General features: G+C 42.4%; 1 protein-coding gene across 3 annotated transcripts in view; it reads left to right on the forward strand.

Moving 5' to 3' along the window:
• The window catches only part of LOC148030780 (uncharacterized), a 56,692-nt gene extending 39,912 nt beyond the window's left edge, over positions 1–16,780 (forward strand). For all 3 annotated transcript variants that reach the window (XM_087685617.1, XM_087685618.1, XM_087685619.1), the window contains 3 exons: positions 15,643–15,712; positions 15,812–16,235; positions 16,317–16,780. In XM_087685617.1, coding sequence (XP_087541743.1) covers positions 15,643–15,712; positions 15,812–16,235; positions 16,317–16,329 — 507 coding nt within the window. In that variant the 3' untranslated portion in view covers positions 16,330–16,780. The remainder of the gene's footprint in view (positions 1–15,642; positions 15,713–15,811; positions 16,236–16,316) is intronic.
• Positions 16,781–24,950: the final 8,170 nt, after the last annotated feature.

Consider the following 24,950-nt stretch of genomic DNA (forward strand, 5'->3'; position numbering starts at 1 on the left):
CTGTGGTGGTGTAGCTCTAGTAAGAAGAGCCCGAGACATCTTTGATCCAGGAAATCCATCACCCTAGATAGTCGTCCAAATCCCTCTCTCAACATGCAATGGAAGCGTCGTTGGATTTCATAGTCTGCCAGGCATCTCCATAAGTAGTGCTCCTCTGTGTCTCGCTCAAGCTGATAGAGCTTGCTAATCCCGTGCTTTGGGGGAAAGGAGTCTGCGTCGCATCTACTTGTCTCGATTCGGAGCTAGTGTGAGGATGCACGGAGCTGTCCAATGTTGCATCATACACCATGAGACAGTTGTGTATCCATGTATCTTAGGTGGACAACAAAGCCATCAGGAGATATGTGCAAAAGATGCTTTTGGTAGAAAGCCACCTTTGTTCTCAGATCCTTAGTAGGTGTCACCCGTGTCCTAGCTATGTGTAGTTGAATAATGTCCATCCTGATGATGTGATTCAGCTCCTCTTGGTGCTGAACTCCAAGTGAGGGCAATCCAAGCTATACTATAGTGGTGGGAGGTGATTCATGTGTAATCCATGATGCCATAACCATGCCTCCGTCTAAGCATATACCAACACTCAGTATCCCCCTATAATTCTAGTTGTCTAGATGACTCTAGAGCGAGCTGGGAGTATCTCTTTCTTGGCAAGGTCCAGAGCCTATGTAGGAAAGTCACTGTTTGGAAGAGGGCCTTTGCCACAAAGGGTGGGGCTTCCATCTTTGCTCTTCCCATCTCTTCTTTGATAATCTCATGTGGTACAGAGGGCTTATTCCAAATCACCTGTGAAATCATCAATACTAGGGGTCTTTCCATTTGCTCCCATCCCTTATATATCTCCTTCCCCTTGGGTAGTGGCTAATCTTGTGTGGCTCTCCTCATATAATAGAGGCTCAGTCCCCATATGGGGACCCTATATCCAGAAGTGTTGGTGTCACCAAAGTGTCTAAGAGCCAGAGCTACGTTTGAGGCTCTTGAAACTATAGGCATGTGCATTGGCTCTCCATTGACCCTAGAACTGCATAGCCTCATGTCAATCTATCTTCTAGTGCTCTCTTGAAAGTAAATCTTGGTCCTGAAAATGTAATCCCCAAGTAAACATTTCTCTAGATTACCTCCACTATCTCCTCTCCATATGTGAAATGGGCCTGCCAGTAGTTCCTTACTTGCCTGCTGGTGCAAAAGGTTTGGTCACTACTATCAGCCATTTGGTTCCAAGTGGTTGGACTATCAATGTTTCCAAAAGATTGGGTCTTTGGATACCCCTAGATTGTGGATCCTGTGCAGGCCAATACAAAAGTGCTCTTTAATTTCTTACGTTTCTCGGGTTATTGGCATATATGGACTGTGAGGAATGCATTCATTTTTATGCTTCATCAAGACTACAAAATCATATAGTTTGCTTGAAAGAACTTCATTGGCAACTTGACTTGATTGAGTTGGTGGATACTCCCTAGACACGATATGCTTTCTTGGCACGCTGTTGTTTCTTCTGCCCCCCTCTAGTCCATCTATTTCCTTTGTACTTTGATTGTGATATCTCAAAGATTATGTGTTGAGTCTTCTATCTGGTTTATGCACGATGGACTAGAGCCATCTTGCATCTTGTAATCTTGTAATCTTGTAACCTTGTATCTTTTTCATGATTAATACAATTACCTATTACTGAGAGAGAGAGTTGCGCTGCACTTTGACCCAGAAATATCATATCTGCCTCAGTGCGCCATCGTGCTCTGCTCGTCATCAAGCTGTAAACCCTCATTGACTTGCAGTCTTGCACGATCTGCGTTTCCATAGGGCTACGGCAGTCACAGATCAGGAGCGACAGTGCCTGAGGAGGGTCGCGCAGTCTTCCTTCCTCTTTTCAGTCCTGTAGAGGGTCACACCTTCCCTGCCTGTAAAATGCGACCTGCCCCTGCAGTCTCTGAATATACTGGTCGAGACCTGGCTACGGCTCCATGGCCTGCACATGGACCACCTCTCCCCACTACAATACAGCCTAGACTGCCCACACCTGGAGCTCAGCCGAGAGGAGGTAAATCGCATCACCAGAATGGATATCATCCAAACAGACAACGCTAGGACATGGGTGACCCCCATGTCAGAACTAGGAACCAAGAAGGCTTTCTACCGAGAACACTTCCTGCATATCTCCCCGGACGGCTTCATCACCCGCCCAAGCTACATGGACACACACCTGTCTCACGGGGTCAGAAGTGCCATCGGACAGATCCGCACGTCCTCACACCAACTACGGGTCGAAATGGGCAGATACGGGGCCAACCCCCCCCTCCCAGAAGACCGAATCTATCAGCTTTGCCATCTTGAGCCAGAGACAGAGGAACACTATATCTGTAGATGCCCAGTGTACTACGAAATCCGGGGACGCTTCCACTGCCTATTCAGCGAAGGATTCGGACCACTCTCCAAGGTGATGGAATTCAAAGAGCAGAGATGCTTGGGGCTCTTTCTACTGGAAATACAACGCCACAGAGACCACCTCCTACGAACCACGGAGCAAAGACAAGGAGCCACCAACCAACGCACACTCAACGACTTCTACCAAATACCAGCTATCCTCCCCACCACCGAGCCCCCACCAACCCAACCGACCTCCCGACCCCCGGGGGCCACCTTAGAAATAGCCACAGCGAGAGGTAAAGCCCAGTGCCCACGCCCCGCCGGCCCCCGTCCCCACAAAAGACACTGGTCGAAGATACAAGGGATACTACGCCGCCATCGGAGGGCCCTACCCCACCGCTTTAGCCTCTCCATGCTAGACCGACCCATGCAGGACATCCTAGGATGAACACCCCAGGAGCAGTTCCACACCGCACTGGGAGTACCTCTAGATTGTATCTAGTCCAGATATCATTTTGTACCTACTCAATTTAATTCAACATAGCATAAATGTTAGCTTCACTGGGACTTTTGAATTCTCCCAGACATTTGTATGCAACATTTTGGTCTCATAGGCCAACTTGGCCTGTTGTAGACGTTAATATAACTTTCTTTCTTTCTTCTTTCTGTGTGTGTGTGCGTGTGTGTGTGTGTGTATAGAGGCGGGTCTGCTTTCTTTGTCTGTGCATAGGGGTAGATTGCACGTGCAACAGGAGAATGTACTGTCTACAGTCTCTACTCATCAGTAATCTGCTGCCTCCTGGGCACAGATCTGTCCTTGTAAAATGTCTATCTGTCTGTCCTTGTTATTGTTGTTTTCTGGCCTGTGCAGGGACGTATTCTGCAAGCGCACCCTTTGATCCTGGCAATTCTGTGATACGCTAGTCAAGGCTTCCACGCTGCAGAGCAGCACGATTACAGGTAGGCAGTGTGCAGGTCACGTTGGTAGGCACCAGGGGCCAGCGCAGGTGACAACACTGTGTGTGTGTGTGTGTATGTGCGCGCGTGCGCTTGAGCCCTGCGCACAGGGGGCCGAGCAGAGTTGCGCATGCCTGTGGACTTGATGCTAGCTGTGCGAGAAGGCAAGCGTGAGAGGCTGAGATCAATTCGCTATGCAGGGAGGGTCACGAAGGGTCGCTTTTTCTCTCAAGCCTGTCTCTCTCTTTTTTTCGTAAAAGGTAATTGTATTAATTACGAAAAAAATACAAGATTACTTGATTACAAGAACATGACGACAATCCAAGCCATCATGTGAAGAGGTGCTAAGTACTACAAGTTACAATTTCATGGCAAGGATGCAGAGGAAATTGCCATATGCCAAGGACGGAAGTCCTCCGTAGAGAGCAAATCAGAACGATGGAGAAGAGCTAACTGCCAATACAAGAGGCCCTTAAGCCTTACAATATGCCGCTGAACATTATGGGCGGAGTCAAACAGAAAAGCATTCCGAATGGTCTAGTTATGCCAATAGCCCCAGTATCGAAGAAAGTGATACATGAGCTTCATATGTGGCTGTGCGGGAGTAGGGTATTTGGGCTGGCCCAAAACCCAATCAAAGGGGCGCAATGTGATACCAACCACCCCTCGCCAAACGGCCGACAAAAATAACCAGACTTTCTTAGTGACGGGGCAAGAAATAAATCGGTGGCGGGCGGATTCCATAGTAGTGGTGCAAAAGAAACAGGTGCCATTGGAGATTCGTCGCTTGGAAAGAGCCGAAGCAAGTGGAAGACCCCCAATCATCACTCTCCAAAGAAAGACTTTGTATTTAAAGGGTGTCATGTTGACCCAGCCCTCCATCACAGTTGCCCTCCACCATGACCGGGATTTGCGCAATCCCCATAAAGCATTCGCTTTAGTAACTAGCCATTGATTATCTTTAATCAGAAGATGATACACTTGGTTAGCAGAAGCTTTGCTCAAATGCAGCCGGCCTTGTAGGTCCCAATCCTGCCAGGGATGATCCGAAGCAAGAGCAAGAAAGGGTTGTCTGCTCTGGATCACCGTCAGAAGCTGTTCCCATAAAGGCCTATATCCACGAGGGATCCTAAAAAGCCGTCTAGCAGTACGAAACGATATAAGCACATTGCGACTGACAAGGGTGGCATCCGCAACTGAAGACAAGCCCAAACGTGCCATTCGGTTGAATTGTGGTCTAAGCTCATGTTTACCTTCCCGCGAAAGTAAACGCGAGACTGCCAATAATTCCAATTGAAAAGAGTTAGTAGCCAAGCGATCCGCCGGTGGGTGCCACTGAGCCTTTTGAAGGACGTGTTTCCAGGAAGACACCAAATGAGTAAGCAGCGATGAAGAAGAACTGGAAAACCGCGAATCAGCATTCAAAACGTGCCACCAAGAACTCCGGAGTTGGGTATTACCATGCCGAAGCCCATGGCCCTCGAGGAAATAATGGGCGATAGCGACCCACGGATGATGATCATCCGAGCATATGGCGCGGAAAAGGGACCAACGAAGTGCCTGCATGTGAGTTTGGGCATCTAAAATAGCTCCGCCACCCATGCGTTTGGGGGTGCACGCATGCGACCAGGAGATCCAGGAAATACCTGCATGCAATGAATCCTTCTTCCATAGCATGAAGCGAATAGACTGAGTGAGAGTATTCAGAGTCGTAGAAGTCCAGGGCAACAATGGCAAGAAATATGTGAGCATTGGCAACATAATGATCTGGGCTACTTTGAGGCGAACATGAAAAGGCCAGGCCTGAGACTTCCAATACATAAACTTGGCCACCATTTTCTGAGAAATCCACTGCAGAAGCTGCTTTGGGGGAACATCAACACCCAAAGGGTATCCAAGATGTCTGACAATGGAACCTCGAGGAACAACCAGACCCTGCCAGTCCAAGGACTGCAAATCCGACTCCGTGCAGCTTAGAATGGCTGATTTGAGCGCATTGATACGAAGGCCTAACGCCTGACCAAAGAGACCCCAAACATCCAATGCTTTTCGAAGGTTATCCTTATCCGCACGCAAAATCATAAAAGTATCATCCGCCAGGGATTGGCCAATGAAGTGTTGTCCTATAGGAAGCGACAGTCCGGCCAACTGGGAGGAGGCGGCCATATGTGATAACATGGAAAGAACTGGATGTGTTCCAAGGGCAAAGAATAAAGGGCTCAAAGGGCACCCCTGTCGGATAGAATGGGCAAGGACAAATGGCTCAGTGACACCTCCGTTCAGCATGACTCGCGAAGACGCCGCAGCGCTAATGGTGTAGATCAGACGAGACATCCGAGCACCAAAGCCCATAGCAGACATAAGGTCAGCAACGAAAGACCAGTCCAGATAGTCAAAAGCCTTTTCCAGGTCCAGTTGAATCAGTACCACCTCCTGATTAGAATGCCGGGCATAATCAATGGCCAATTGGGCATTCAAAACTTTGTGTAGAATATTTCGGCCCTTAATGAAACCATACTGGAGAGGGGGTGCACAAGGGCAAGAAGATGCTTATGGAGCCGATTCGCCATTACTTTGGAAAAGATTTTGTACATTGAACCCATCAAAGAAATGGGGCGCCACTGTGTCAACTTAGATGGCGAAGGAACTTTTGGAAGCAGTTTAATAAGTCCTTGTTTCCATGAGGGAGGCATGAGCCCCGTTTCCCACACTTGCTGAAACAAAGCCTGCAATGATTTCGCCAGTTGGGTAGCGAAAGCTTCAAAGAACTCATGGGTGAGACCATCCCAACCCGGACTTTTATCTTTGGGCAAGTGTAACAAGACATCCATAACCTCTGCTTCACCAATATCTGACTCCAGAGTAGCTTGCATGTCCTGCGGAAGCTGATTGCGGACCAGGTCATAAAAAACCGAACGGGCTTGAGTAATTTGGGCGGAAGGTGGAGAAGCGGAACCGAGAAGGTCACGGAAATAATTCCTGCACATATGCACAATAGTCTGTGGATCCAGGATAAGGTGGCCTTGTGCATCCTCGAGTCTGGTCATATTCTCTCGAGCAGGAGAGGCATGGAGAGCTCGAAAGAACTTATGGGTCTGATATGCACTATCTTGCAAAGTCTCTGTCAGATATTGCAATTTGGCCTGCTGATACGATTTTAACTGGAATTCTTTAATAAGATCGGCCACCCGCATGGCCAGTGCAAGCAGAAATGCATCATCCGGAGTGTCCACCAGTAGGGAGCGAACCAAAACCAGCAGGTCCTCCGCTGCCTGTCGACGGCGCCGACAAAGAGAGGCATGATAGATCCCATATTGCCGAGCAACCCGCTGCACATTAGAGAGCAATCTTTCAAATGACGTAGTGCCCTGAGAGGAAAAGTCCAAGAAGAATCTGTCAAGCAATTGCTGCATATAGCCCTGGAAAATTGTATGCTTTAAGTAGGACGAGTTGAAACGCAAAGGGAGTCTCTCCAGAAATTGCTTGAAGGGGGTAATGGGTTGTGCAGGCAACTCGAACTGCAGAGGGAAATGGTCCGACAAGACATATTGCTGCAACACTTTTATTTCGAGCATCTCCGGTAGAAAATCATCATTCTGCATGATATATATACGGTCCAACCGCGACCATGTTGTGGCATACTGGGCCAAATGGAAAGTAAAGCCTGGAGAAGACGGGTGTAGCCAGGACCAAAGATCTTGCTTAAGAACAGCAAGAGCCAACTCTTGCCACATACGACTTTCCGGCGCATCCATGACCGAGTGTTCCGATGTAGACTGGGAAGAATCAACACACATATTGAAATCCCCCATGAAGAAGCCCCGTCTGCCAAGTGACAAGGAAGTCTGCAAAGTCTGCCAAAGCTCCCGGCGAGATAACGAATCATTCGGAGCATAGAGGCCAAGTAACCATAGGATTTCCCCTTCGAATAAGATTTCAACCACCAAAAAGCGGCCATGAACATCATTTTTAATAAGAACAGGCTGATATTTGGCATGTACAATCATGAGCACACCCGAGTAATGCATGGCCTGTGTTCCTGCATAGAACAAACGAAAGCCATGGCAATCCACAACTTTACCGGCATCACTATGACTCTTGTGCTCAACAGTGCACAGGACATCCCACTGATTCTCATACAATGCAGTCCACATGGCATGTTGTTTGTGGCGAGAACAAATTCCTCGCACATTTCACGTGGCTATTTTCATGTGTATACAAAACACAATCAGGTACGAGGCACAGCTTGCCTCGATTTGACTTTGTCGGCGAGAATGTCCAGGACTCCCTCATCCAAGAAATCCGCCAACACCGCAAAAGAGTTCTGAGGACTAGATTTGGAAGTAGACGGCATATCTGCTTGCTTGGGGTTGGAACGTGGGTAACGACGGTCCCACGGAGTAATAATGTTGCCTCTGGTATCAAAAGCCAGCTGGGCAGGTGGACCCTTTAGGCGATCCGAATACATTTTCCTGGCGGGCTGATGACGGGGAGCTGAAGAAACCATAGCAGGAGCAGAGCGCTCAGAAGACATCATTTCCTTCCTGTGCATATAGGTTCGCATGGGATCTTGTGAGGTAGTAGGCACAGTACTCTCCATGCCAGTACCAATCCTGTTGCCTTTTTTTGGATGAACTTCAACCCAATCAGTGGCACGGGAATCCAGACCCGAAACCTGTTGTTTGCCTTTGGCCAGAACTTGGGGCGGGTGGATAGTATCCAACGACGAAGCATCACACACCATATCTTCCATGGGCGGAGCAACATGACCCGCATCTGAAACGTGTTGTTGCTCTGGACATTCAGCCATAAAGTGCCCCAACTGTCCATAGGAAAAGCAATGGCTTGCAAAATTGCCCCATTTCAAACGAAAGTGTAACGGATGCATACCAGAGCAATTGAGGCGTAACCACGCAGGCCGTTTCCTTGCAGTATCCCATAACATGCACAAGCGGTTGCGATTCATAGCCCTGAGACTGGGAGGGACCAGAACCGTGCCCACAGCGGCCATAGCATCCTTCAATAGCGGCCAATAAACAGCCGGACAGTTTTCCACTTCTACCCACACAGGGCATTCACGTTGCAGGAGGCGCTGGAAATCTGCCATCGGGCGCCATGGAACCACATGAACCAACCGACAATCAAAAAACAAAGGCAGTTTAGACAGGAGAGCAGCACGGTGCGTCTCTGTTTTCAAGAGGACCTCAAAAAAACCTCGGGATCCAACAAAAATCTCTTCAACACATTCCCCTTGTAGCAGACTCTGCAGCCATTGGCGAATACGGGAAAGCAGCGGGATGTGACCAGTGAAGAAGAGTATCACCGCGCGATCATAAAATACCGAAAAGGAGCGTAGGACAGTTTTTGGGTCGACGGTAGCTTCCAGAACATCGTCTGGAGCAGAGTTAGAGAAGGCTTCCTAATTATGTTGAATATATTCACCAAGCAGAGTGTTGGCAAATTCTAACAGATGCTCCCAGTCCACCTCCTGAGAGTCCACAAAATCCGAAGCAACCTGCGCATAGGAACGATCCGGAATAACACCTATCTCTTCCGGGGTATGCTTGGTACGTTTACCCGCAGGCTGGATGTCAAGACCCGGGGGCAATTCTTCAGGGCACGGAACCATATCCTCCGGTTCCTCAGCATCAGAGTCCGGGCCAAGTGCTGCCACCGTTTGGTCTATGAAATCCAGATCCAAACCAGCCATCGTGTACGACGAGCTGATCTTGAAGAAGGACTGACCGACAATGTAGATCAGTATCAGCTGTGTTAGAAAGCTGCACCCCTATAAACTGGTTGCGCACACGCGGAGGACGACCCGCAGGACGTCACACGGACAGGTTGCGGGCGTTAAAAGTCTGGGACGACCACCACGGTGGCTGACGGGCGAGGGCAGCATCTCTCTTTCTCTCGCTCTCTCTCTCGCGCCTTCTCAGGCAAAACAGGACAGGCACTGAGAAGCGGCTTCAGGCGTGGCCTGTCCCAATATCGCGAGTGACAGGGCACAACCCTGACAGTGCTCGTGCAGGAGGGCGAACCACAGGGGGGGCAGAGGATGGTAGGGCTGGACAGGCGACGAACGAAGACAGGGGCGGCGACGGTCAACAGGGCCCAGGTCCGACTGCAAGACGGGCGAGGCAGCAACGGCGCAGGGCAGGGGTCGGGCGCGGGCAGAAACCCTGACACGCAGGGCGGACGGGCGCCGACCAGGCGGACGACAGCGACTGCTGGCGAGCAGGCGCCCAACGGGCCAGACGGGCGCAGGATGAAGCGGAGGGCGAAACGGCGAAGCGTGACAGGTCAGACGACCGTTGGCAGGGCGACAGAAGCAGGCGGTGCCAGCGCGAGCCTTCTCCCCGCCATCGCGATCTCTCTCTCTCTCTCTCTCTCAAGCCCACACTTCTCTTATCTATATGATCATTCATGTATGAGTATCTACTCCCATCTATGTAGTTGTAAGTTGTAGGTAGCAGTAGTGCATGTTGCACATGCAGCATCAAGTTTTGGCATGTTATCCCCAAGTATTTATCTTATATACTCTAATAGCATTGCTATTTAGACATGAAACATCTATTCTATTATCCTTAGTCCAAAATAAGCAAGTTTTTTTTTTTGTACCAATATCGTACCGTACCTTATTAAATCTTAAGGTACCATTTAGTCTGTATTTTATTGTACCTTTTGTATTTGACAACTATGCAGTTCTTCTAAATCACCATGCAGTAATGAAGTTCTAACATTCATCTGATGATCAAGCTCTAGATCCATAGATGCTACAGTGACAAACAATACACGAAGAGTGGTCATCTTGACAATAGGTGTAAACACTTCTTGAAAGTCAATCCCCTCTTTGTGTGTATAACGCTTAGCCACAAGCCTGGCTTTGTATTTGGATTTGCCATCTACACACTTGATTTTATAGACCCATTTGTTAGGAATGGCTTTCCTATCTTTGGGCGATGGGACTAAATCCCAAGTGTCATACTGATACAAATATTTCATTTCTTCTTGCATAGCTAGCTCCCACTTTTTCTCTAACTCACAACATTGTCTCTCTTTGTATGTGAGAGGCTTACCCTCATCTGTTAGTAAAATGCAATCCAAAGAGGGATCAAACCTCTGTATAAGTTTTTTGACACATGTAGACCTTCTCACCCAATGATCTGTTATTAACATTTCTTTTTCATGCTTAGAATCCAAAGGAATGTTAATAACCTCATTATTTGGTTGCTGAACTAGATTTTCAAGTTGCTATAATTCATTTTCAGCATGCTGATTATGCTGCCCAAGAATTTTCAGCATCCCTTTGCTGCCCATTTTCATCCGGCTCAATAATGACACACTGATAATCAAAATCAGCATCAAACGGGGCTGAATTTTCAGTGGCTAATGGTTGTTCAAGTGACTGATTTTCCTTTGATGAATTTCATGTCAAGTTTGGTTCTGCCCATCAACAGATACATGTACATAGCATTCACAGCCAAAGGCCCGTAAGTGGTCATATGAAGCAGGTTTGCCAGACCAAACCTCTTCAGGGATGTCACTATAAAGTGCATGATGTGGAGATTAGTTGCAAATATGCATTGTGGTTTTAAGTGGCTCCCCTCAAAACGATTGATGGAGATTAGTTGTGGACAACATGCACCGAATAATCTCACATAAAGTGTGATTCATCTACCTAGCCACACCATTAGATGACGAATTATAAGGGGCAATGAGCTCCCATTTAATCTTGTTTGCATTACAAAGCTGATTGAATTCTTTTGATACATACTCTCCCCTTTTATCTGTTCTTATGCACTTTAGTTTTAAACCCTTTTGAGTGCTAATAAACGCATAAAACCTTTTATAAATGTCCAATGACTCACTTTTTTGCTTAAGCAAGTAAACCCATAGCTTTCTAGAGCGGTCATCAATAAAAGACACGAAATAACGGAAACCACTATGAGTTTTTATTGACATGGTACATACATCAGAATGGACTAAATCCAAAATACATGCCTTTCTAGAGGCTCAATGAGAGTATGGACTCTTTATATGTTTTCCCAAAATACAACTGTTACAAAAGTCAAGCATTGAATCTTTCACAACAACTCTTCCAAGTGAAGAGAGTGATTGCAAGCCCTTTTGGCCCATGTGTCCAAGACGCTTGTGCCATAGCTCCATGTGTGACTACACTTTTGCAATGGCAACAAACTTTCTAGGAAGTGCCTTGCAATGCAGATAATAAAAAGTTCCTTTTTTACTACCTCTAGTGACACGCATGGATCCTTTTTGCACCTTTCACATTCCACCACCAAAAGTAGTGAAGTAACCCTTGTTGTCTAATTGCCTAACTGAAAGCAAACTCTTATTGATGCCAAGTATATCTCTAACATCATGAAGAAACAATTCTTGACCGTTTTCAAGAGTTAGGTCTATGGTGCCTACTCCCTCTATGTCACATGCATAGTTATTTCCTAGGTAAACTTTTCCAAGGTGACCTGCTGTATAAGAAGAGAAACACTCCAAAGATGGAGTTACATGAAATAAAGCACCACTATCAACAATCCACGATTGTGAGAAACCATCATGAGCAACCAACAAGGTATCTATCACATCTTTTTTAGTGATTCACAGTCTTCTATTGTATAAGAAGAGAAACAGTCCAAAGATGGAGTTACATGAAATAAAGCACCACTATCAACAATCCACGATTGTGACAAACCATCATGAGCAACCAACAAGGTATCTATCACATCTTTTTTAGTGATTCACAGTCTTCTATTGTCATAGCATGTGGATTTAAAGATGCAATCAACAAATCTATAGTATCTTCATTTTCTTTTCTCTCTTCAGTGACAACCCTAGATACCACATTTGCCTTCTCAATTTCTTTAGGGGTATGAGTTTCTATCTTTCTCATTATTTTTGCCTTTTGCATTTATCTGCTTTTTACATTCTTGTTTCTTTTTAAAATACTTGCAACCAGGCTTTTTATGCCCTTTGCATCCACATTGGTAGCAAGTGACATCTTGCTATTTTTCCTTGCTTTTGCTGCGATTTTTGTGTTTATTTGCAGCATTTGACTTCTTTTCAGTCCTTCCTCTTACATTATAGGTTGATCCACTGCTACTCCTACTTGCCTTGCATCTGATCTCCTCATTGAGAATAGAACCATGCACACCATATAACACGATCAAAAGGCAAGTTGGGGTTGTTGCTTAAAGAGACAGCCTTCAACTTGGGATCAAAAGGTTGCAAGCCTACATCTTGTAAGTGACTCAAAATCCGAGTAAATGCATTCAAATGCTGTGTGGCGGGCTTAGACTCCTCAAGCTCCAAGCTAACCAACTTCCGCATGAGATGGACTTGATTGACAGGAGTTGTATTCTCTTATGAGGCTTTGAGTTTCACCCAAACTTCACGTGTAGTGGAGTCCCTTGATATCAACCAAGATATCATCTGTGATTGCCATTTTGATGTAAGCAATAGCCTTCTTATTCATCTTAGCCCATTCTCATTTGACAAAGCAACAAGCTTTTCTTGTTCCAAAACATTATCACAATCCTTCAGAAACAGGATACCCGGCATACGATCTCTCCAAAGATCAAAGCCGTTGCCATCAAATTTCCAAATCTTGAAAAGATTCTCTGTGTCAAAAGTGGATGCACTACCAGCCATTTTCAGCAATAAAGTGCTGAATACTGTCAGCTCATAGCAAGATTGCTGAATATAATAGCAAGTACACAATGCACTTCCAAAGGTGCTCAAGAAGTAGATAATTTGCCGCAATTTCAATCCAAATAGGCTGATTACAGCATATACATGCACAAAATGTGATAAGTATGCATAAAAGACAACTCCCACTTCAATAGTACATCACCATAATGCCCATATGCAACAACCCAAGTGCTGTATATACCACTATTTCACTGCACAATGAGCATTCAGCAATACATGTACTAAAGGAATCTACTTTTTGACAACATTTGATATATCACAAGTAAGAATTTCTCCCACTCAACAATCAATCTGCTGTTATTTCATTGCCAAAGCATGAATTAGCACAAAATACATTACCAATGAGAACAGTCCCAAAATTTCTCCAACAAATCTGGCCCAATTGTATTAATACAGGTTCTGGAGTGCCAAACAAGGGCAAATGTTGCAGAAATTTAACAAATTCTGCAAAGCCCCAAATTTCTCAAGTTCAGATGTGCACCAATGTCAATGAATTCAACACAGCTGAGCAAAATTTCATTGATACATGAAAAGCCCCAAATGTTCCAAAGCCAATGTGTACAATGTTTGCAAGTTTTGGGTCAAATGTCATTACACAAGCTTCATTGTGCAAAATCAAAGAAAATCCCAAAAGGACTGACTGTTGTAGTGTCCAGAGATTGCTCTAGATTTAATGAATGTCAGTCTAGAACTGACAACAAGACTACCACATCACCACAGGAGGGCCTGAGAGTTGTCACATTGTTCTAGAAGGTACTTCTAGTTGTCGTCTGTCTAATTTTAGGGTTTTAGATTGTCTATCTGATTTTAGGGATTCAGACTGTCTTTCTGAGCAAAAACGACCTGCGCCTGCCTACCTGAGCAAAAAACGAGCTGCATCTATACCAAATTTAGGGTTTCTTGCCTCTTGATTGACAGTTCAACACACACGTGACCTAGAAAGTGACGACTTGATGATTTTCTCGCGCCGAATGAGCTGGATCTGGCTCGCACGGACTCCGGGAAGCACACACGCCTTGACCGAAGCTTTGATACTAGTTTAAAGGGAGTGTGAGTAGCAGGAGTAAAGTGTGTGTAGCAGTAGAGAGTGCAGAGAGAGCAAAAACGTGAGTAGGGTGTGTACCAGTGTGGTATACACAAAGAATAACAGAATGTATTTATACTTAGGGTATGGTACACTTACACCTGTAAGGGTGCATTCACATGTACAAGTAAATATATACATGGGAAGCATAACGAAGGGCCTTTACACCCTATGCACAACACTTGTAGCCTCCTCATGACTCTAAGAGGTGGCACCTTATCAAAAGCTTTCTCAAAATGCACAAAACAACGATATGTCTTTTTCCTGCATGCCCAACCTTCTTCAATAATAGCCCTTAGCATGAGAATATGATTGAGTGTGGTGTATCCCTATTTGAAACCAGACTGATCATGCCATGCATCTCAACCTAATTACTCTAAGGCTTGCTCCAAAATAGATCTTTATATCTTAGCCTACATGCGGCCAAAGTTTTGACAAAATGCCAATTCCTTACAACCTGAAGTGCCGGCTATTTCTATATTGCAGCATTAGCTAGATAAATCATTGTTCAAAAAGAAGCCGAATAGGATGGCACAATTAGGTCTGAGGACGGTAGGAGATTCAATTAAACCCTCACTAGTGAAGATTTTATTCTCGTTGTTGTCTACAATAATACCTCCACATACATCAAAACCATTAATTGGTGTGGTTTTGTTTGGTGGAGAAAATTGGGCAATATGTTCCTCCTGATTTTGAGGGCTTTGATCCTTGGTGAGATGATATACTAGGGAAGAATTAGAAGCATGGTAGTTTGCTGCTACTACAGCCATGTCACTCAAACCAAGATGACATTTGGGCATACCAACATGACGTATCACTTTTAGTGGCAAGTTTTCGTAAATGATCAAGGCCTAACTTTGCATATATATCTATGTCTGGGTAGTTTCCACAAGCAATGCATGAATAATATTGATTTGGTAGCAGCCTCTACCTCAACCTTAGGTAGCCACTAACTGAGATCTCATGATCTCATGTGGGATCAAAACCTTACATCAAGTGATTGAAATCATGTATGCCAAGGGCCTCTCCATTGATCTCCATCCATCATATATGCCACCTGATTGGTTGTGGCCATACCTATACTCCATACAATAATGTGGATGTGACTAATGTATCAATTAACCACAAATTGGTATGCAACTCTTGGAATTGCACTTGTTTGTTGGCCTTTGATAACTTCTAATTTGGCAAGTTTTCTTTAATGAAAATTATACTTGAACCCTAAAAGAGAGAGAAAGAGAGAGAGAGAGATTGTGTGTGTGTGTGTGTGTGTGTGTGTGTGTTTTTTCTTTTCCCTTTTGGGGGGTTTGGAGATCATTCTATTTACATTTATACCTCTTTTTGGAGATTGCTACAGCAGGCTCTTATTTCACTCTCTTCTCATGAGATGGACGAGCAAGAATATATGCTCTTTCTCAGTGTTTGTCATATCTGTTATGTTTTCCTACTAGCCTTTACCAAGTTTATTTGAACCTTTATAATACAAAATAATAAAGTGATTTTCCCTTTGTTGTCAGGCTTTTGGGCACAAACGAAATATTTCAATAAATGAAATTGCATCCGACTTTCAATCAAGGCTCGTGATCGGTAAAAATATGATGCTAGCACCCTGGTTTTAGTCTGTGAAGTACAGAATCATTAAGCGTGATTGGGACCTAATTAAAAAATCGGATTACTTCTTTACAGATGAAGAATATGACCACCAGAAATGTGAAGACAACTGCTTCATGTGTTCAAGCAGTAGTTCTCATGTACATGAAAACAGTGTTCTAAGTGCTTCAGGAAGCAATTCTGTCTGTTCTTCTCCAAGATTGCATCTTCAGGACAAAAATCTGACAGATCGTCTGTTTCTTGAAGTAGATAGTACTAGTTCAAAGCCCAAAGCAGAGAAAAAAAAGGCAGATCCCAAAAAGGGGTCTGGTTTACTAAGAGGTCTGTTTGGGGCAGTGGTAGTGGCAGGAGTCTCTCTGTTAGGTGCAAAGAATACAAGCATGGGGAAAAAGGATCGACCACGAGATGGCAATATGGGTAAGCTAAGCTGGACAGGATCATTCAACCGCGCTAATAACACAAGGGGAAGGGCACTGCGAGATCGTTTCTACTCACCCAGGTTTGGTTAATGCTTGCAAATTGTGTATTTGGCATTATCTTTCCCAAAGTACTCTTTTAATTGGAGCTATGCATGGTACAGGTTTAGCATCTGATTCAGAACTTCAGATTTGTGCAATGTTGCTCCTTGGAATATTTCTGAAAGAGAGGCCTCTGTGTCGTCCGAAATGTGTCTCATACCAGTTTAAGCTGCTGGGGATATTCCTTTCCCCCTTTCTTTGTTCAAAGGCTGTAAAGATTGTCCATGGAACATGTTTTTAGTTATTTTTCCCTGAGTTATATTGCATTCTCAATGGAAAAGTCCATTGGGAAATAGAATTTTGATGTGTTGCAGGACCCTTGTGATGGGCAATGCTTTGTGCTCTTTTACAATGGAATGTTGGATTAACTTGGACTGTTGTCAGTAGATGAGCATTGACGGAAATCAACTCAAGATCAACAGACACATGAAATATATTTTTAGTATGTTCATGTGTGTGTTATGTGCACACGTACCATACACAAAAACACGTGCATGCATGCAGATTGTGTAAGATTTTTCATGTTGAAAAGGCGTATATGAATGTACAAGCTATGAACTTGAGTGGATGGAGTGGGAGTCTAAAGTTCTAAGAGCTACTCGAGGTAGTAGAATTGGTTTTCAAAGATTTCTTGAAATCATACAACACAAACGTGTGCACGCGGTCGAAGAGTAACTCGCTAGAGAGTTCCCATCATAATATAAGAATGAGAATTGATGAAATGACTGAATTCACAATCATATGAATTGTAAGAGTGATATTCTATGACTAAAACATGAACCACCAAAATTATGAAAAAATATATATAATGTTGATCAATAACTAACTGATTAGTGGGCCGTTGCCCTCTCTTCCAGTCAAAGATCTCCCTTGTGATCTGATCGTTAATAGATAGGCTGCATGTGTCTCTTGTGATGGTGGGTGGCCATCAGGGAGGGAGATCTCGGTAGGCACGGTTGTGATGTACATAAGGTTATGGCTTGGTCCATTATGGTTCTTGGTACCTTCTGTGATTTGTATAAGGTTACAACTTAATGGCCTGGTCCACTTTTCAACTTGTATAAGGTTGCAACCGAAGCTGTATAAGGCTCTCGGTACCTTCTGTGATTTGTGTAAGGTTGCAACCGAAGCTGTATTGAAAAGGTGGGAGTTGATCCATTCATAATCCATGTGCCCAACATCACGTTTGCATCCTACGCATTACTGACAGCTCATATCTCCTCCCTTTTGGTAACTCTGTCATTGATACCAATGCCAAACTAGGATATCTGTGCCAGGGGGGAGTTCTCAGATGCTGTAGGCATGTCACAACTTGAAATAAGCTTTATGTGATCACTGGAGCTCAGAGAGAGAGTGGGTATCCACGTGTGCTATGGTGCTTGCAGCAGCAGTGGTAGCGGTGGGTGCTAATGATAGTAGCTGTGGGGGATGAGAGTGACAATGGTGACAGTACTGGGGTGGTGGGGGCAACGTGTGGTGTGGGTGGCCAGGTAGGCCTAGCATGGTGATGGTATGGAAACAGTGGAGCAATTCGAATGGCTAAAATGAGCTTGCTTGTGAGAACTTTGTAGCGTGCATTATTAACTCTCGTATGTCATAATGCAAAGCGAGCTTTTCTTCCCTTGTCCTGCTCTCTATGTGGTGGACTTCTGATGATATATTCTGAAATTATAGCTTGTAGCACTTGTTTGTCTGTGGACTCCCAGGAGGATCTTTTACTATTCACATCTTGCTCTTGTTCCGATTCGACCTGTAGGTTCATAATTTATCCTAATCAAATGTGCATCTGAAATCATACACAATTGGCAAGATATGCTAATTGTTTACGAGTTTGTGAAAATTAGCAAAGTGGTCGACATGGAGTTAAGTTTTATTTGCAGCAATAGATCCAGTAGGTGCAGTGGTGTTGTAGGAGGAATAATAACCTCTGCATATACATTAGTAGGTTTCAGTTCGCAACTCCTCACTAGCTGTGGTTTACTTGTGTAACAAAATCTTGCAAGGAAGCCATTTAACAGAATATTAGAATGGCTCGATAAGGATGCCAATAGCATTGCTTATATCGGACAATAAAAGTTACAATGAGGTGTCCTTGTTTATTTGTGTATTGCCTCTATGTAGCATTTCATAGTGTTAATGATAGATAACGGCCTTATTGATAGAAGCTTTGGGAGTAAGATAAAATGTTGAAGCGGTGAGTCTTCAAGCAAGGTTGCATAATTTTGTTGACCTTTAAGCAAGTTGGAGGAATCTTGTTGATCTCCTTACAAACAATCCCTCATCTTCTTGGTCCTCATCTTGAGCCCCACCTTGGCCCTTGCCTAGATATTCAGAAATTAAGCTCAATCAAGATAGGACCTATCATGTGTACACGATGGGGTGTCATGGTTCATATGTGTTGTTGATTACGGTTACTAGTAACATGATAGACTCTCCTTGTTCTTGAGCTTCATTTCCTACACCTTACTTTAATGTTGTTCTCACATCAATATAATGGTATTAGGTTGTAAGCAAGGACCACATGAGGACTACATGAGCAAAGATAAACCATAAGCAAGGAAAAAAGCCCACATAAGATTGCTCTCTATATTTGTTATTTGGGCATCTTTGAAGAAGGTGGGCAAGGTAAATAAAGCATGTGTCTAACAATTGAGAACCCTTTGTTGTGAGCAAACTCTTTGGTAAGAACTTGAAATTAGGATATTTTCATTGTCTAGTATTAGGAATTCTCAAGCCTAGTGAACTTCTGGAGAAGATAAGTCTTCATGAAAATATATTTAAGTATTAGGGGAGATTTGGACTTACTTTTGGGTCCTTTAAGCACTTTGGCATATTAAGGGATTCTATAAGGACAAATGAGGGTGAAGCTACTATTACAGGACTTTTGATATTACTTTTAGGTTTGAAAGTTGTAACTTGAGCATATAAAGTCCAAATTTGTGAAGAGATTGGTACATTAGAATCCTCTCATCCCAAGACTCTTCCAATGATATGTTACATAATATAGTTTTGAGGTATAATGGATGTAGTTATCCTTGGGTTCCTTTTTTTAATTAGGACAATGACGTGCCGATTCTTACAAGGCCCACAAGTGAGCCTAAATCTTCTCTTCTATTGGGTTGGTCTATGTTTGCACATAGTCTCTCCTTAACATAATGATAATGCATCTCAATGTGCTTATTAGTATATGCATTGGAATTTGTGCAAGTACCAATTTGCTTGGAATATCATTGAAGATGGTAGTGACAAAAGACTATCCAACACCCAAATTTTAGCCAAAAGGTATCTAAGCATAACACACTCAGTCATAGTTGTGAATGTTTTCCCATACTTAGCGTGATAACTAAAAGTGGCCACAATGGGCTATTTCTTATTTAACCATGATATGCATGGGCTACCAATAATAAAGTAAAGACCACACATGGATATACGAGTGTTATAACAATCAACTTAGCTAAAACGTAAAAAAAGTATGTAAATCTAGTGGTAAAGATCTTCCCCCCCCTTCTCCCCCTTGGGATAAAATACCCCACGTTGTCAAGTATCACTCAAGTAGCGAAAGATATATCTCATTGTTTGTCAATACTTGATGCCTAGGCTACACATAAACTTGCTCATCTATCAAAGTGTAAACTAAATGTTAGGTCTTTTAATACATACATAAAATCAAGCATTGAAGACTCTAATGATAGAGAAAGACATCAAAGTAAGTCTTTGGCATCATGAAACCTTAGCTTCAAACATGTCTTCATACAAGTAGCAATGTACTTGCAATCCTCAAGTCTAAATCTCTGCATTGGTGTCGTTGTTTGACACCAAGTAATACCTCATTACTTGAATTAAATGCCCAAAGGCCCAAATTTGACACATCAAAAGCTAAATTCAACTTAAAATTAATAATATATATCTCATTAAGACTAATGAGGAGCATGCTTATCATCGATATAAACCACAATAATTAGAGGTACATTATTTTCATATCTAATGCATAAGGTGCTCTTAGTTGGACTATTCTAAAAGCCATGTGTAGATGTATGCATATATCTTTTCGTACCAAGATCAACGTGCTTTCTTTAGACCATACAATGCCTTTTCAATTTCCATGCTTTGTTTTCTCTCCCTTGAGCCCTTGCAAAGCCACAAGATCAAAATGATATGTTTTTCCATATAGATCGCCATTCAAAAATGCAGCTTCAATGTCCAAAAGATGTGTATTTCAACCATTATAAGATCCTAATGTGCACATTCTACGAATACTTGTGCACATAACTGAGAAGCTAAAAAACATTCCAAGCATTACAAGTTGCTCATGCACAAATGCTTTGGATAGTAAGTAAAGATCTCATCAAAATCGATGTCCTTTTGCTTAAGCAAATCCTTTGCCATAAGTCTAGCTTTGTAGTGATAAATACTGCCATTTGGTTTGTGCTTAACTTTGAAACTCACTTGGTGCCAATGGCCTTCTTGCCAGGAGGCAAATTACACAAGAAGGAAAAATCATTTTTGACAATAGCATCGTACTCACGTTCTTGACTATCCGTATAAATTTCTAAATTTTGTGCCTCTTTAAAAAACACAGGCTCATTCTTGTCATAGAGACTATAAACATCCAATGTATGACAATCCCATGCATCAACCATTTTCACGTAGTCCTAGACCGCTCAAATATGTCCTTTCTTATTAAAAATTGCATCATTCACATCCTTTTAGAAATGGGATGATCTTTGATATCATGAGAAACATATGTAGGCAAAAAATCTACCTCATTTGGCACTACATGTGATTGCGCTCTATTGAAAAGAGGTAACAAAGTATCATAGATATCATGTGAGCATGTGTGTCTCTTTTGTACATAAAAGTAAAGATTGGATGGTATCTTTCACAAAGACAATATCGTGGCTAACTAGAATATGCTTATTCATTGGATGATATTATTGTATTCCAACAAAAATGCATTTTTATAACCTTATCATTCAACTTCCTACATTTTTGTATTGGTACCAATGCATAAGCTAAGCAACCAAAAATACACAAGTAAATAACTAATGGCTTTTAGCCATGTCTAACCTCGTATGGAGTGAGGCTTTAATGCCTTAGTGGGACACCTATTAAGTACATAGAATATACATAGAACAACCTCAAACCAAAAACTATATGGTAAAGCTTGACTTTTAATTATGCATCGTGCCATCTTCATGATATATTTATTCTTTCTCTTAGCTACACAATTTTGCTATGGTATATATGGCATTGTAAATTGGTGTTTCATCCTACATTCAACTAGATATATACTAAATTTCTTAGATATATATCCCACCCCTCGATAAGAATGGAGTCTCAACTTTCTATAATGATAAACTCATTATAGTGTATCCCACAAAAGGTCATAAATGGCTTCATGATTCAAGTGATGCACCTCAAGTAAGCTCCATCTCCAAAGCCTCAATCACTATGCAAGCTTCGCATAGAAAAAGAAGAAGAAGAGGAAGAAAGACCACACCATTCCTTACTCTATTTCACTCTCCCACTCTCACACAAGCAAGATGCAAGCAAGAAGTAAGAAGAGAACTCCTAACGATTGCATATCACAAGAATGAGCTTATCATTTCATTATTTCTGTTTTTATAAATGGCCTTGGTATTTTGGGCACCCTTCCATCTCATTGGCTTAAACCGGTCTTCTCTTAGCTTCTACATACTCTTTGGTTTTTACAACTCTTTTCCAACTTGTTGGGCCAATATTTTTATGCTCTTGTCTCACTTAGGATGTTATTACAATTTGCACGGAAGTAAGCCCACTCTCTTTATAGAATAGGTTTATGTCAAAAATTACAAGGGCTTGAGAGATGCTTTGGTTTTCACTTCTCTTTTCATTCTAAATATTTTCATTTCCTTTTGCTCATCTCTCCTTTATCTTGCCTTTCTAGAAAGGGTTAATATTACTCTCTCTTAGACTTATGTTAGTCCCATGGCACTCAATAACTTGGTGGATCTTGTTGTGTGTTTGATGTTGGTGGGTCGTGTAGAGGGTGACTGGTAATGATGCAACAATCATTGATGGTGTGGATGGGATTAACTCTCACTTGAGTATTCATGGACTGGCTTGCTATAGAGATGAAGGAGGAAGAGGGCAAGATAATGAGAGCCACCTATATCGTCAAATTGGTCAAGATGATCTTCAAGTTGTAATCTTGCCATAGAAAAGAATGTGTGCTCCCTAAGGATATATGCCCACCTTATTATATTGTGACTATCAGACAAGTGTGAGTACAATTGGGAGATGGCTTGAATCCTAAGCAAGCTTAGAGTGTTTTCCTACACTTAAGGACAGTTTTCTACAACTCAGGCAGATTCTTGTAATTCATGTAGATTCTTGTAATTCTTGCAAATTCATGTAATTCACGTAGATTCATATAATTTGGATGTTCGGGAGATGGTGGAAAAGAATGCGAAGCAGACTCACCAAAAAAATACTACCAAACAACAAAGGAGGAGATCAGAAGCAACTTAAAGAAAATGTCATAATGAGGAATGGATTGGTTTAACCTGAAGTGCAAAAGTGCCAAGAGTTGTAGAAATGGCATGAGTAACTAGAATTGTTGAAGATCTATTAAACACCAACCATATAACATGGAGAAATCTGATCAATATAGAAGTTTCTAAGCAATACTTGCAAAATAGTTTTTCAAATAGCTTAAACTACAAAATTTGCAAGAATAACCTGAACATCATATGCTGAAACCCTACTACATCATTGCAAAAGTTAGAAGGTTGGCTGAAAGAAAAGTTGTTCTTTTGCAAACTGCATACATCTTTATCATGGGTAAATCTAAGAAGAAGTATAAGAGATACAAAGTTTACTTTGAGCATGAACATACCTCAATTATGTTGTCCATATATATAGATATATATGAGTCTTTTGAAAGAGGAAAATTCTGCAAGTATTTCTACATGGTTGATTTATGTACATAGTTCAATGGTATATGTAAGAAGCTATCTTCAATAGCAAAAAAAATGTGCAGGTTCAAGAATGGATAGAGCATGGGAAAGGTTTTCCTTTGAGAATGTACTTGATGGTGCTTATGAGTGGCATGATGACCATGAAGGTCATAAAGTAAAATCTTACTCCAATTTGAAGCATGTTTGGAGATTGGTTAGAACGCTTCAGAAGATCAAGGAGAAATATGAAGATATTCTGGGTCGCAGATTTGGATCGCTACCCTTTACCTGTGGTTTTGCCAAAGATTGAGGCTAAGGGAGTGAGAGAAGACAAGAGCCAAAGCAAACAAGGATCCTCGAGTGCCCCAAACCCAATGAAGGAGCTTACCAACAAGAGAGTGGAGCATTACATGCCTTGTATCGATAACTTGAAGGTATTTTTCATATTTTTTGGCTCTTACAAACTATCATAATCAATCTCCGATCATTTTTGCTGAAGAAGGAAGAAGTAATGAAGTCATCATCAAGAAGGTTGATCAGTTTGGATCAAGAAGATCAGTTGGCCTTTTTGGCACTTAGGTACCTTTGCAACTATGAGAAACATCGTCAATTGTAAGTTTTAAAGACTATGGGGCTCCCATGGTATTACTGGTTATGAACATGAGCTAGCATCCATATAATGCCTTGGTGATGTGGTAGAATACTACTCACTGGCATGTTAGGTGACTAACATAAGGATATGCTAGTGATTTTGCAGCTGGACTATATCCATGTAGTTCACCTTTGATTATGGCACATTTATTGTGCCACATCTTCTTTCCTTAGTGGGTTCACATTGAGTCAACGCATGTACACACGTTATGGTACTTCCATAATAGTCTTTTATCATATTGTAGACTTAGTTCTTTTGAGTTCTTTTGACATCCCTGTCTCTGTATGTGCTTAAGTATCTATTGTTTTTGTGTGTGTGTGCTCTCGATTTCTTCACCTCTCTCCTCTCTTGTCTATTTTCATAATATCAAAGCATGGGGCTACATAGAGCTTGATTAAAGCTAAAATGAAGGTATTGGAGCATGAAAGCAAGTAATCAAGCAATGGATAAGAAGCTCTTCCACCTTGCTCAATTTGCCTTGGATTATATCTTCATAGGAGGCTCTTAAGGTTGGTAGGGATGTAGTCTCTAATTGTAGTGAAACTTCATAAGCAAAAAGAATAGTATTCATACTGTAGATGAGCCCTATAAGGCATTTTGCTATCATTTTTGGCAGTTGAGGTCATTTTGGCTTTTATTCTAGACTTACAAATGGTTCGGCAATAGTGTTTGGATATACTATAGTTTCGGCTATGTCAGTCATTTACAGCTATACAAGTTATAAGTTTTGAATTTGTAAGGTTTTATGTCAACCATTTACAGCCATTTATAGTTTCAAGTTATAAGTTAAGCTATAGTTTAGTTGTGGTGCACCTAGTATAAGCTTGCTTGCAAATTGCATTTTTTTTGCAAGGTTATTGGTTTTGTCAAAATTTTTGATAACTTTAACGAGATTGTTAGAGCAAGAAGCTTGATAAGAACAAGTATCTTGCATAGAAGTGGAGGATGATAAGTTTCTTGAAGAGCAAAGGTATTTGAAATTATGTCAAACGAGACATAGCAGTAGCACCTGAAGTTTCTATGCAAAATGCTATTGTAGAACAAGTAAAAGCTAGAAAGAATGGGGAGCTCACACAGAGTAAGGTCACGTATTGGTTGTTTATTAG

This window comes from Lygodium microphyllum, chromosome 9, assembly GCF_053477565.2.
Source record: "Lygodium microphyllum isolate KBCC chromosome 9, Lygodium_microphyllum_v1.1.10, whole genome shotgun sequence".
NCBI classification, from domain to species: domain Eukaryota; kingdom Viridiplantae; phylum Streptophyta; class Polypodiopsida; order Schizaeales; family Lygodiaceae; genus Lygodium; species Lygodium microphyllum.